Source organism: Capra hircus, chromosome 25 (assembly GCF_001704415.2).
Source record: "Capra hircus breed San Clemente chromosome 25, ASM170441v1, whole genome shotgun sequence".
NCBI lineage: Eukaryota > Metazoa > Chordata > Mammalia > Artiodactyla > Bovidae > Capra > Capra hircus.
In genome coordinates this window covers 40307783-40321633 of record NC_030832.1, presented here as the reverse complement: position 1 = coordinate 40321633, position 13851 = coordinate 40307783, and the positions used below count along the sequence as shown (strand labels likewise).

At 56.2% G+C, this 13851-nt stretch overlaps 1 protein-coding gene across 2 annotated transcripts in view; it reads left to right on the top strand.

The window, feature by feature from the left end:
* SDK1 (sidekick cell adhesion molecule 1) overlaps nt 1-13002 on the top strand; it is a 735743-nt gene extending 722741 nt beyond the window's left edge. Inside the window, exons 42-46 of one of the 2 annotated variants that reach the window (XR_001917262.1) lie at nt 99-236; nt 1886-2006; nt 2312-2441; nt 11660-12601; nt 12714-13002. Coding sequence is in view for 1 of the 2 variants with exons in the window: in XM_018040596.1 (XP_017896085.1) it covers nt 99-236; nt 1886-2006; nt 2312-2441; nt 11660-11905 (635 nt within the window). In the remaining variant the exon portion in view is untranslated. Of the gene's footprint in view, nt 1-98; nt 237-1885; nt 2007-2311; nt 2442-11659 lie in introns of both variants that reach the window. The other variant, XM_018040596.1, reaches the window with a different exon arrangement.

The window sequence follows — 13851 nt, the reverse complement described above, 5'->3', positions numbered from 1 at the left end:
CCGCCCAGGACAACCCCGACCAGGCAGGGGTCCCCCGACCCCGGTCACAGCGGGGACAGAGTTTCCGTCCACATGACTGTGCGCCTGTCGCCCTGCAGCTCAGGTGGAGACGCCCTTCTACGAGCAGTGGTGGTTCCTCCTGGTGATGGTGCTCTCCAGTCTGCTGGTCATCCTGCTGGTGGTGTTCTCGCTGCTGCTGCACGGCCAGAGCAAGAAGTACCGCAACTGCGGCGCAGGTGGGGACGCCCCCGCCTCCCCGGGGACCTGGGCCGAAACGTCGGGCTTCTCCCTCCGGGGTCTGGGGTGCCCACACCATGCTCCATTTCAGTCCCTAAGACAGGCACAGCAGGCTTCCCTCTGGAGGCAGGAAACAGGGGCTCTGGGCACCAGTGTCTGGCCGGCTCTGCCCTCACGCGGGCCATGTGTCCTTTATCCTTCGGCCCCTGAGAGTCTGTTTCCACTTCTGCAGCTGCCCAAACACAGGAGTGGTTTTTAGTATGATTAAAACTGGAAAGTGGGAGAAGGAAATGGCAACCCACTCCAGTGTTCTTGCTGGGAGAATCCCATGGTCAGAGGAGCCTGGTGGGCTACAGTCCATGGCGTCACAAAGAGTCGGACATGACTGAGCAACTGAGCACGTGCTGATTGCTATTTTTATATCATATCTCTTTCCACCCAGAGATTTAAAGGTGTGCTAACTTTAACTGGTAAATTTAAACACATAGATGCAATATGTAAACACTGCTAGGACCTTCAAAAAAAAAAAAGTGGAAAGCGTTCAAGAGATGAGAAATGGCCCCTTCAGTATCACAAGAACAGTGAGCGGGGTGCAGCTCAGTTGCCTCGGTGCCGCCCAGGACGGTTACAGTTGGGTCTGTGGTCCAGCCCTTCTCACTGATGGGGCGAGTGTTGCCTGGGCCCGCACCCCAGCTCTGAGCCCTCTGCCGCCCGGGCCCCATTTTCCCAGCACGGCTGGGCCTGGCATGGAGAAAGTGCTCAGTGAGTGTCCACAGCTGAGAGTCCCCATCACTAGAAAAATGGACAAATGAACGTGGGCAGAGCCGGCCATGGAAGGGCACAGACAGCGAGGCTTGCTTTACAGGACGGTCAGAAGCAGCCTAATGAATGGATGTTTCTAGAAGGCAGGATGGTGGGTGTTCTTAGTGCAGAAGTATAAACAGGGAGGGAACCTTCCAGGGCACTGGAAACGGTCCTCTGTGAAAGGGGCCCTCAGATGCCCCGACCGCAGCCCCCAGCACCGCAGTCCCTGCACCAAGAGGGTTAATAAAACCAGGAGGCCCTAAAGTGCCTGCCATTTGCTTCTGTAACGTTGAGCCATTCATCCCTCCAAGAAAGGATTTATTTTTTTCTGTGTAAATTCACTTCTAACAAGTGTTCGTAAATCAGATTTGATTCCTGCGGGATTTACAGTGTATGAATGGCATGTCATTTTCCCGAGTTAATGCTATTACAGAATCCCACGTCTGGTGCAGAGAAAGTCTCCCTGCCTCCCCTCCTCTCGCTCTCCATCTGGGAAGCAGACTGCAGAGTCCAATCTGCCCTGCAGCTTCCAATCTTCAGCCTTACCCTGGAGCGTTCACTTAACATCATCATTAATGCCCAGAAAAAAAGAGAGAAAAGAAAAAATTGTCCACCAGAACGTCTGCCTGACCGCCCAGGAGACACGCAAAGCCGAAACCGCTGTGCTGCCTCATTCCACCCCTCCTGGACGACAGGCTCTCTTGTACCAGATCAGACTTCCTCTCTGATTATAATATTCACCTGCTCACCTCCCATCAACCCAAACCCCTGCTCCATGAGGCTCGGGGCTAGGCCCCAGAGGTCCATTTCCTGACGGGTCTGCGCCATCTCCGCCCATCGTTAGGTAAGAGCATCTCCAACATGGAGGAGTCCGTGACCCTGGACAACGGGGGGTTTGCCGCCTTGGAGCTCAACAGCCGCCACCTCAACGTCAAGAACACCTTCTCAAAGAAGAATGGGGCCAGGTAGCGAGGCAGCACGCCAGGCCCACACCCACGGTCCCCCCGAATCCCAGGGGCAGGAGGGCGGGTGCTAGGGATGGTTTAAGGACGTTTCTAGACATAAAGAAGAGGCAGGCCTCAGGGGTAGGGGCCCGGTCTTGGGGGACCTCCGGCCCCTCCGGGCATCCCCGGGAGTTGCGGGCGGCCTGGGAACTGTTCAGACGGCACCGAAACAGTGCCAGAGGCCGTGCACGGCTTTCCTCTCGATGCAGCCGCGACGAGGCCGGGGGCGGGCCAGGAGGCGGGGCTGACCGGTGTCCCGTCCCCAGGTCCCCGCCCCGGCCGAGCCCCGGCGGGCTGCACTACTCCGACGAGGACCTCTGCAACAAGTACAACGGCGCCGCGCTGACCGAGAGCGCGGCCCTCCAGGAGAAGCCGGGCGACGCCACGGAGTCCGAGGTGGGTGCCCGCCCCCCCGCTGCGGGCTCCGGGGTGGGGGGCCCTCCCGTCCCCCGGGGGCCCTGCGCTGGTCTCAACCGCGTCTCCACACACACACACACAGGCTCGCGGCAGGCAGAGCCGGGACAGAGGGTGCCCCTTCCCAGACGGGGAGGGTCCACGCTCGTCTCTGGTGCGCGAGGCCACCTCCCCGGTCAGTCCCTGGTCCAGAGTGGACTTTGGGTTTGCAAACCTCCTTGCTGCAGTCTGCGCTCAGATAGAGACCCGATCCACCTGAAGGTCACGGGGGAACGTGGTGGCCTCTGGACCCCCGAGGGGTAACGGCCCCGAACGCACCCGACAGGTAGAACCTGGAGCCCCGCCCACCCCAGACAGGGGCTTCCCCTCCCGCCAGCCTCCTGTGCGCGGCGCTGGCTTTGGCCACGGCAGCGCTGTCAGCTATGGGGGTCCCCGGAGCGGGGCGGGAGCTAGGGCTGTCAGCCTCCAGCCATGACCCCCGGGGCCCCGCCCCACACATCTTGGTGCCTGGGCCCGTCCTGGGCGAGGTCTCTGTGTTGGGGTGAGGGGGACATTCCCTGAAGGGAGCTGTGGGGGCGCCGACAGGACCCCCACTTCCCCGGGGAAGCCCCTTCCCCACGAGCACATCTCACAGTCAGGAGCGAACCAGCAGGCGCGGGCAGGGAGCTGGGCGCCCGGTCCTGACCACGGGGTTTCAGAGACGCCGCGACGGGGAGGGAATTCGCCAAGCTGTTTGTCAGACATGAGGCCCACCCCACCACTTGGCATTCATACTCTAAATCAATATTTAATCTAAAATAAGTCTCACCTTCATTTTGACCTGAGTTTAGGACTGATTGTGCCCTCAGGCTCAATTAAATGGCTTCTTTCAAACTGTGGTTTGTGTAGTGCACGCGGGGCCGGCTGGCAGGCAGGCAGGGGGCCCGGTGCCCGCGGCCGCTCGGCCTCCATGCTCTGTGGACGCGGGCTCCGTCTGCGCCGCAGCCGTGGGCTCCTGGAAGCGGCAAGCTGCGCTGCGGGCGTGCACGGGGAGCGCTGTGTCCACTCGAGGGGCTGTCTGTGGAAGGAAATGCGAGAATGCTGAGCCCAGCTTCCTAATGAGGAGGCCGCGGCCTTTTCCAGCCACTTGTCCCAAAGACGGCGCATCGGGAAGGGGTGGGCTGCCGTCCAGCACTCCCCAGGTCGGCGGTCATAGGCCGCCCCCGCCCCTGCCTTCCCCGGGCTCTCAGAGCATCGTGGACGATGCTCACAGCGACCCCGCGCTGCCCCTCGGGCTTTACAGCTCCACTCGGGCTAAGCGCTGAGTGCTTCCTCAGCTGGGCCTGGAGGCAGGCGGTTCTCGTCCTTGTCCCCAGGACACCCCTAAGGCTGAGGCCACCCTACACACGCACCCCCACTCTCAGCTTCCAGAGCCCGCTGACCCCCACCCCTCCCCTCTTCTCCCACCCAACACCCGGGCCACAGAGGCCATTCCCAGCACTGCCAGGTCTGGACTCATCGATTCTGGACTATTTGTTCATAAAAGCACGCTCAGAATGGGCTAAATGCGGGCCATTCAGTCTGTCCTCACACACGGAGGCATTTTGTGAGTCAGATCCAGCTGATTCGCATGGAGGATTATTAAGTGCCTGTGGGCACTAGGCCTGTACATGCACGTAGGCATACATGTGTGCACTCATGCACATATACAGACATCACACGCACACAGGGAAGAAGGCAGCAAGAAGGGAAGAAGGGAGCGGGTGAGGGTAGGAGGTGAGAGGGGTGTGAAATGCACACTAAATCCTGCAAGGAGCTCATTCAGATCCTCACGTAACAGATGGGAGAGCTGAGGCTTGCCAGGGTTTTGAGTGTCTTCCCCAGACACGCCCTCCTGGGTGGACCTAGATGCAGACCCAGGCAGCGGGCTCCCTTCCATCCCTCCACCAGGCCGGCCGAGTTCTCGTAGCCTGGGACGCGCGGCCGAGTGAGGGTGGACCGTGGCATGCCCAGTGCCTGGAGGAAGACGCTCCTTCTGTGATTCCCACAGATGCTTTGCGGGTCCTAACACTTTCTGGTTCTAGAAAGTTGATCAAAGTGCGGACTCACCTTGAAACTGGGGTTCCAGGCCCCCCAAGCCTATGGTAGGCGGGCACCTCCTGTGAAGGCTCCGGGAGTCCTGGGCTCCCCGTCTGCTCCCGAGTTCCCGGGTAGATGCAGTGAGGCCCATCTTTTCCCCCAGAATTCTGTGCTCTGTCATCTTGCTAGGGCCCAGCTTCGAACCTTACGACCTGGGAGAGTTGTAGGCAGATTCATGGGGTCCCTGCAGAGGGATCTTGGAAGTGCCAGCTCCGATGGGAGCCTTTCCTTTGAACTAGTCTGGTCTCTTAACCAGACTGAGATGTCATTCACGCACCGTGCAGGTCGCGTCTTCACCGCGTAGGCTATTTGCTGCTGCTGCTGCTAAGTCGCTTCAATCATGTCCAACTCTGTGCGACCCCAGAGACAGCAGCCCACCAGGCTCTCCCGTCCCTGGGATTCTCCAGGCAAGAACACTGGAGTGGGTTGCCATTTCCTTCTCCAATGCATGAAAGTGAAAAGTGAAAGTAAAAGTGAAGTCGTGTCTAATTCTTAGCGACCCCATGGAATGCAGCCTTCCAGGCTTCTCTATCCATGGCTATTTAGGTGTGTGTTTTTAGTTTCCTCACATTTATGAGCTTCCCAAATTTTCTGCTGTTAATGACTTTTAATTTTATCCCACTGTGGTCAAAGAACATACTTTGTATATCTCCAACCGTCTTATACTTATTGAGTCTCGCCTTGCGGTGCAGCATCTGGCCTGTGCTGCAAGAACCCACTTGAAAAGGCCGTGTTGCTCTGCTGTTGCTGTGTGGAGAGTTCCACGTGTGTCTGCTACGTCCGGTTGATTTATCGTGCCGCTCAAGCCTTCCACACTCTAGATCTTTCCGCCATCTGTTAACGCACTGAGGTCTCCAGCAGTTATTGTTAGCATTCTCTATTTCTCTCTCCATTTCCGGCAGTTTAATCTCCTGTACCTAGGGGCTGTCTTTGCAGGTGCATGTCTGTCTATAACCGTGGTGTCTTCATGGTGGACAGACCTTTGCTTCAGGATAGCGTGTCCCTCTTGGTCTCTGGTAACAGTGTTTGTCTCAGAGTCTATTTGGCCTGACGTCAGCACAGTCGCTCCAGCTCTCCTTTGGTTCCTGTGCACATGGGATGCCATTTCCATGATTTCACTTTCGACTTGCTTGAATCCTTGGATCTGAAACGTGTCCCTTGTTGGCAGCATAAGGTTGGACCATGCTGTCTCATTCTGTACCTGCTCCCCAGACTCTTTAATCCATTCACAGTTAATGTAACTGCTGCTCATTCCAGAATTTTCACGCATCTCTATTTCTCCATTTTTCCTTCACTGTCCTTTTGTCGTTGCTAAGCAGCTACTTTCTAGTGTATATCCGGCGGATGTTTTAATTCCCTTGTTTTGCTCTTACTCTATTTTTTTCAGTTGTTTTTTTTATAGTGATTGCCCTCGTATTAGTATTTGCTTGAGATTTATTCTAAATCTCAGTGACATATAGAAACTTCATTCTTGTATAAACCTATTCTCTCCTCCCCTGTTTGTGCTTATTATTATACATGTCCATATTTGTGACAGACCCAAGGATGCATTTTTCTAACTGTACGGAATTTTGTCTTTTAAAGAAGTTGGGAGGAGAAAGGTGAACAAGGCTTACAGTTTATCATATTAACCATTTTGTTTACGATTTTTGGTCTTCATTTCTCCCCTCCTTTTTGTGCCACTATAATTGTTGCATTTCTATATATCCTGGACCCAACAATGTAATTATATACCTAATGCTTTAGGAAATTGCTTTTTAAATCAGATAAGAGAGGAAAGGAGGTCAGGCCCTTCCACTGCCGTCTATAATTCCGTGTGATGGTCTGTTGCTGCTTTTGTGTGTGTGTGGATTTGGTCTGCTGTCTGGCGTCACTGGCCTTCCACCTGACCATCTTCCATTAGCATTTCTTATAAGGCAGGTCTGCTAGCAATGAATTTTTCTGTTTTTGTTTATTTCAGAATGTCCTATTGCATCTTCATTTATGAAAATAGTTTTGCTAAATAAAAGACTCATGATTGACAGTTTTCTTTCAACACTTTGAATGTGTTAGCCCATTGCCTCCTGTCCTCCATTTTTTCTGACCAGAAGTCAGCTGTTAATGTAATTTGAATTCTGTTGGACTGGATGAGTCATTTCTCTCCTTTCGATCTCAAGTTTCTTTTTGCCTTCGTCTTTCAGCATTTTAACTGAACCTATGATGTGTCTGGGTGTGACTCTTTTCCCATCTATCTCACTTGTGGTATATTGAGCTTGTTGAGTATGCAGAGGTTTTTGGTTTGTTTTGATTTTTTTTTTTTTTTTTACCAGATTTGGGAGGTTTTAAGTCATTGTAACTCTCAGTATTTTCTGTGCTTCTTCCCTCTTTTCTCACCCTGGTATTCTCATTACATATGTTACCACACTCATTTTTTACCAGATTTGGGAGGTTTTAAGTCATATAACTCTATTTTCTCTGCTGCTTTCCTCTTTTCTCACCCTGGTATTCTCATTACACATACGTTACTGCACTCAGCCTTGTCACATATCAGGTGTTCTGGTTTGTGTTTATTTTTTTTCATTCTTTTCTCTTTATTTTTCAAGTTGCATGACCCACTCCAATATTCTTGCCTGAAAAATCCCAGGGACAGAGGAGCCTGGTGGGCTGCAGTCCACAGGGTCACTTGGGCTGGAGTCAGACATGACTCAGCGACTGACCGTGGTGAGCCGTCTCTACCGGTCTATCTTCAGGTGCACTGAGGCCTTCCTCTGTCAGCTCAAATCTACTGTCGAGTCCCCCCAGTGAGTTCTACACTGGGTTATGGTATTTTCAACTCTGGAGCTTCTCTCTCGGTCCTTTTAAGTCATTCCTATCTATTTATTGATATTCTCCACTTGGTGTGATAGTGTCAGCATGCTTTAATTCTTTAAACATGGTTTCCTTCAGTTCTTTGAACATAATAGAATAGCTGCTTTGAAAGTCTTTGCCTGCCAATATCTGAGGCTCCATAGAGGCTGCCTGCTTTTTTTTTTCCCCTGTGTATGGATCACACTTGGCTGTTTTTTGAAAATAGGAAAATATTTTAAATATCTTGTATTCACTTTGAATACCCGTATTTAGGCCCCTCTGTGTGTTGTCCTTGTTCGATTACTTGTTCAGTGACTCGTCTGGACGAGTTAGGGAAGCCCACGTCCTTAGCAACACATCCGCTCTGTCGTCACCCCTCCGAGGTGCGGCCTTGGGCATCGTGTGGTTTCCATGACAACAAGGGACAACTGAGGTCTCCACTAGGCATCCCCGTCTCTTGTTCTGACCTCCCCACTAAGGTTCCGGAAGGCCCACCACAGCTGGCATCACACCCAGCTGTTAACCTCCTCTCCCTGGCAGCTCTATTATTTTCGACAAGGCTCCGGGGTATAAATTACTCCACGGTTGGAGCCAATCACGGCCCAGGCAGCAGCAGGACATCGTTAATCTCTGAATTCTTCTCTAAGCCCAAGAGGGCTCCCGTCAGCTGTCTCTTTGCCTGGTCCTCCCTGTTAAACCTCTGGCGCGTTTATCGCTCCACTCGTTACTATCAAGGACTTAGCTCTTAGGTTCTCACTCGTGAGGTTTCCAGTTTCCAGCAATGCCCTGAGGCATGAAAAGTGAAAGTGTTAGTCACTCAGTCATGTCCATGTTCAGCTCCTCTGTCCATGGGATTCTCCAGGCAAGAATACTGGAGTGGGTAGCCATGCCCTTCTCCAGGGGACCTTCCTGACCCAGGTACTGAACCTGGGTCTCCTCACTGCAGGCAGATTCTTTACCATCCGAACCACCAGGGACGCCTGCCCTGAGGCATGCCATGGTCCAAATAAAGCTACTCCCCTGCAGCAGAGCTGGCAGCTCTCTGTTCGGAAGGGCTGACTCTCCCGCCATGAGGACCTCTGTGTCACAGCACCGAAGCTGGGGTGGGGACAACGGCCCCCTTCTCCATGGTGACCCGTGAGGCGCTCGGTGGGGATGGACGGCCCTGGGCTTCTGGCTGTGGCCCGGCTCCCCTGTGTGGCGCTCTTCCACCCGCCACGAGGGCGGTGCAGTCAGGTTCAGTGTTCTCAGCCTGCCAACCTGGTGCACGTCAGCCAGCCTCCCAGCAGCCCCGGTGAGGAGGGGAGCCCAGTTCCCCGGACCACACCTCCAGGAATACCTCTGGGGCTGGGGACAAGCAGTTGGCTGGCAGATGCCGGCGGCTTCCTCCTCCAGGTCAAACCAAATTCCTGGACCCGGAGTCTTAGGGGAGGGGCCCTGGCTTCTTGGCCACACGTGCCTCCCCCTCCGCAAGTGGGGCTTCCGTCACCCCGGCCGGGGGCGGGGGGGTAGCACTCAGAGTTCAGGCGGCTCAGACTCTTGCTCTTCTTAGTGATTTTAGATTTTCTGCAATAAATCTTGCCCCATTTGCTATATGCCCTTGGCACCATTTCCAGGGACTCTAAATGATTGTTGATAATTCGATTTTCCCCCAGTTGAGTCATTGTTCTACTGTGGGGAAGACCTGTTGCTTCTCCTGGCCATTCTGGAAGTATTTTTTGTATTGGTAGTTGGTTGACAACCCAGGTAGGGGGTCCCCTGCCCACCCTTACTGCCCACCCTCTCCTCCAGAGCCGAACACCCTGTGAGCTCTCTACCAGAAAAGCTCTTCTGCAAAGCTAATACTTCACTGAAAGAAAAAAAAAATTGTGATGCTGTCATTTTCTCCCTGGGGTGTTTTTAAACCATTTTCAGAAATATTACTCTAGTGACAATTCTGAGAACCGGCTCACAGGTGCGGGAGAACCTGGCTGATCAGAGTGGCTCTGAATTAGACCATCAGCCTCGAAGGACACATGCTGTGGCTCTTGATGTTTCTCCACTTAGAAATAAGGGGCTTTCTCTCCATTTTATCGCCCAGCTGCTTACAAATTATATCAGGGCTACTATTCAAATCACATCTTAAAAATTATTTTCAAAATTCACAGAAACAGTTTTCAAGGTCTCTCTGGCTTCAGCCAACTTAGACCAGCCCCTTCTCACTTAATTAATCCTCTAATAACATTGGAGTCTTTCATCTTGCCAGCACAGTACCAGAAGTCCTGAGATTATCTCTGTCAGCTGCTTGCCAGGCATCCACGCGCCTTCTGAAACTCATGGTCGGGTGTGCAGGTTCATCCAATCACAGGCTGGCCTTCCTCGGTTTCCTAGGAAACCGACTCACATCGCTACTTCATATCACACAGGAAACTTGAAAAAAAAAGACCCCGCAGCGTTTCCTTTCTGTCAATAATTCTAACTCACTAAAATACATCCTCATTAAAAAATAATAATGTCATATCAACAATAAACAGAGCAGGCAGCAGGACGAAGAACGGCATTTTAATCCTGTGTTTTCCCGTGGAAGCGAAAGCAAGACCTGAACAGGAGCCCCGAGGCCCTCACCGCACCCCCGTGTGTCCCGAGGTGGGGGCACGTTTGCCCTCTCCCTAGAGGAACAGCGAGAAGCTGAAGGAACAGCTCTCAGTCTCCCCTGTCCATTCTGCGAGATGGCTTTGTTCTGTCCCAGTGGCTTTGGGGGCCGCCTGGTGGGCCTGTGCCCCGCCACCCAGGGCCCACATCCCCATCCCCCAGGGAAGCACTCAGCTCTTCCAGGAGCGGTGGGAAAACTCCCAGGGCAGGTTCCCGTTGGCTCACTGACCTTGAACCTCCACGGGCCATCCGCCTCCTCCACCGGCTGCTCTGGGACCCCAAGGTGAGGGGTCAGGTCCCTCGGTGCTGCAGAGAGAGGGGCCCCAGGACATTGGACAGCAGACACCACGCTCGATCAGGGCCTCTGTCTTCGGAAACCTGCCTGCAGAGGTTGGCATGGATGTGGCACGTGTCCCACGGAGGACAAGTCTCCTCACCCTGCCTGAGCTCGCCATCAGACCCTCTGTCTGGGGCCTGTGCCATGGCCTCAGGCAGTCTGCAGCGCCTGGGCCTTCCACACTCCCAGGCGCTGCAGCATTCTCCACAGAGGACACAGAGCATCCCCTGGGGGCTGTGTAGACCTGATCTGGGAGGGGATGGAGTATAGACCAGTCCTGGGAGGGGATGGGGTGTACAGCTGTCCTGGGAGGGGATGGGGTGTGGACCTGTCCTGGGAGGGGATGGGGTGTACAGCTGTCCTGGGAGGGGATGGGGTGTGGACCTGTCCTGGGAGGAGATGGGGTGTGGACCTGTCCTGGGAGGGGATGGTATGTGGACCTGTCCTGGGAGGGGATGGGGTGTGGACCTGTCCTGGGAGGGGATGGGGTGTGGACCTGTCCTGGGAGGGGATGGGGTGTGGACCTGTCCTGGGAGGAGATGGGGTGTAGACCTGTCCTGGGAGGGGCTGGGGTGTAGACCTGCCTCGGGAGAGGTTGGCGTGTAGACCTGTCCTGGGAGGGGATGGGGTGTGGACCTGTCCTGGGAGGGGATGGCGTGTAGACTGTCCTGAAGCCAGAGTGCAGTGGATTCAGGTCCTGGGAGTGGCTCAGGCACAGGGATGGGCGGGGGAGCAGAGCCTCTGGGAGGAACGAGCTGGCTCCCGCTGCCCAGCTTGGCCCCTGTGGACACGCTGAGCTCTCCGTGGCCTTGTGGAGGCGGGCCCTGGGGTGGTCCACGCCCAGATGGTCGGAAGAAAGGGAAGCAGGTTGGGGTGGGAGGAGGGGAAGGGGAGACAAACAGGTGAGCGGCGCCACCCACCTTAGACGTCCACTCCTGCCCCCCGCCCAGCCCTGCTGCCCGGGCCACCCCCACCCGGGGCCCCAACCCCGCCCCGGGGCCTCCCCCAGCCCCATGGCCCCAACCACCACCCCCCCGGGGCCTCCCCCTCCCCGTGGCCCCAACACCCCCCGTGACCCTCCCCCACCCCCGTGACCCTCCCCCACCCCCGTGGCCCCCACCCTCCTCGACACCCCCCACTCTCCATGGCCGCCCCTCCCGCCGGGGCAGCCCCTTCAAGACCACCCGCATACCCTCCCACGACAGCCCCCGTCCGCGCGCTCCTTGAGCCCCGCGCCTCCCCTGTCCCCGCCTGGCTGAGCCCGCTCCGCCCGCCCGCCCGCCCGCAGGTCACCGACTCCGAGTCCGAGGACGCGCCACCCCAGCACTCGTTCGTCAACCACTACCTGAGCGACCCCACCTACTACAACTCGTGGAAGCGGCGCGCGGGCGCGGCCCCGCACAGGTACGAGGCGGTGGCGGGGGCGGAGGCCGGGCCGGCCCCGCGCGCGGTGGTCACCACGCAGAGCGCCGTGTTCGCGCCCGCGGCCCGCGGCGCCCGGACTCCGCTCACCGGCTTCTCCTCCTTCGTGTGAGCTGAGCGGCGGCCGTGTGGAGACAATCACCTCCCGGAACTGGGCTCGAGCTGGGTTGAGAGGAGCTGACGCTGATGGTTGATTTCACCCCCTTGTGAACACGATTGCAATTAGGAACGTTTTTTTAACTGGCTTTTTGTAACATCGCTGCAGGAAGCAGGTTTCTTTGTTTTTCTTTTCTTTTTACGAGAAGGTGTGTTTCGCCGGGTGCAAGGGCTCGGCACGCCGACCTGGGAAGGCCTGAGCCCTGGGGGCCCGGCTTCTCCACCGTGCGGCCTGGGAAGGCTGGGGGGAGGGGGCGGGGGTCCTCCAGGCCTCCCTCTCTCTGCTCTACCTCCTGCCTGAGAACCAGCGCCCGCCGCGGGCTCCCGGCGCGAGGAGCAGGTGTCCGACCTGGGCCCAGGGCCTCCCGACCTCGTGCGAACGTCCCTGAAATGTCCTCACTCGGCAGCTTTAGGCGAGGAGCCGGCTTCACAGTTCCTGGCAACAGGGCGGCAGAGGCCAAGGCTCATTCCAGGGGTGAAATACCCGGGGCTTTCCTGCTTCGGTCCTTTCTTTTAACCCCCATCGTCCAGGGGCCTGGAGCGTCCCAGCTGGGAGCCACCTCCTGCCCCCGCCCCCGCCGGCTCCTCCCGAGTGCCCAGCACAGGCCGGAGGAGAGGAGACAGCGGCGCAGAATCGCTGGTTGTGTAAGAGGTGTGCATTGTTAACCAGAGTATTTTTTAAACCTTTTTATCTTTTTTTAAAATATGCCACATGAAATGAATGCGTCTCAGCTGTCTGCAGTGCCTTTCTGTTCCTTGTTTAGCTTTGTCGGCGGGAAAGACAAAGAGCCTCGGTGTCTCCAAGTAAAGCAGAATGGCTCTGAGAAGATGGGGTCCCCAGTCCCCTCCGGACCCCGCCCTGTGCCCCCCAGGCTCTCTTGTACACGTGGCCGCGTCCTTCCTTGGGGCAGCGCTGTGGTCCCGTCCCCCGACCCCAGGCCAGCTCTTAGCCTTAACGGGTTTTCTGGAAACCTTTTTTCCCTGTAATTGTTATTGTTTTGTTTTCCTTTATTTTTAGCTAAATGAAAGTAGCATGAGCTACTTTGAAAATGAGTCCAAACTGTAGCCTCTAGTGCATCACATCGCTTTTGTGCAATGAGTGGGAGGTGTAGGTGGTCAAGCCCCAGCCCTGGTCCCAGTCTAGAATTTTCCAGGGTGTGCCCACAGGGCCTGTGGGAAGGCCCCATGTCCAGCCTGGTCAGCAGGGGCCTGTCCACACCCCCCAGCACGGGAGCAGGGCCGGTCCGTCCTCCTGGGCGGCTGGCCTGTCCGAGAGCCAGCGCCTGGCCAGTGCCAGCAGGGAGCCTGTCTCAGGGCCAGGCCGTAGGTCGTGTGGTCTGTGGGGTCTCTCCTTCCCTCTTCCCGCCTCCTCAGGGCAGAGGGCCATCTTGACCCTCTGCTTTCAGAGTTACGGGGTATGACCCCAGGAGACCAAGAAAAGTTTGTGTTGTGTGAGGAAAAGAAACTCCTTTTCTGTTTTACAGTTTTGTGTTGGATAAAAAACCCTTTTCGGTTTCTCCAAAAGTAGACGTAGGAGGTGTGGAAAGGTTCCCTTCTCTCCCTCCTCTTCCCCCATTCCTCCCCCTCCCCCGACCCCCCTCCCCCTCCCTCCATCCCTCCTTTCCTTCCTTCCTTCTCTGAGTGGAGGGGAAATGTTCTAAACCAAAAATCCTGGATGCTCCGCCCAAAGCCTCCCCTGCAAAGACTAGCCCCCCAGCTCCCTGGACAGGCCGGCCTCCATCCTCTCAGGCCCCAGACGGGGAGTGGACAGGAAGCCACGGGGCTGCACCTCGAATTTCTCGGGAGACAAGCGGTGGACAGAGGACGTGGACACACTCCGCCTTCGCGCTCCGCTCGCTAAGCCATATGGCGCCTTGCCTACCTGACGGGAGTGGCTGGAGC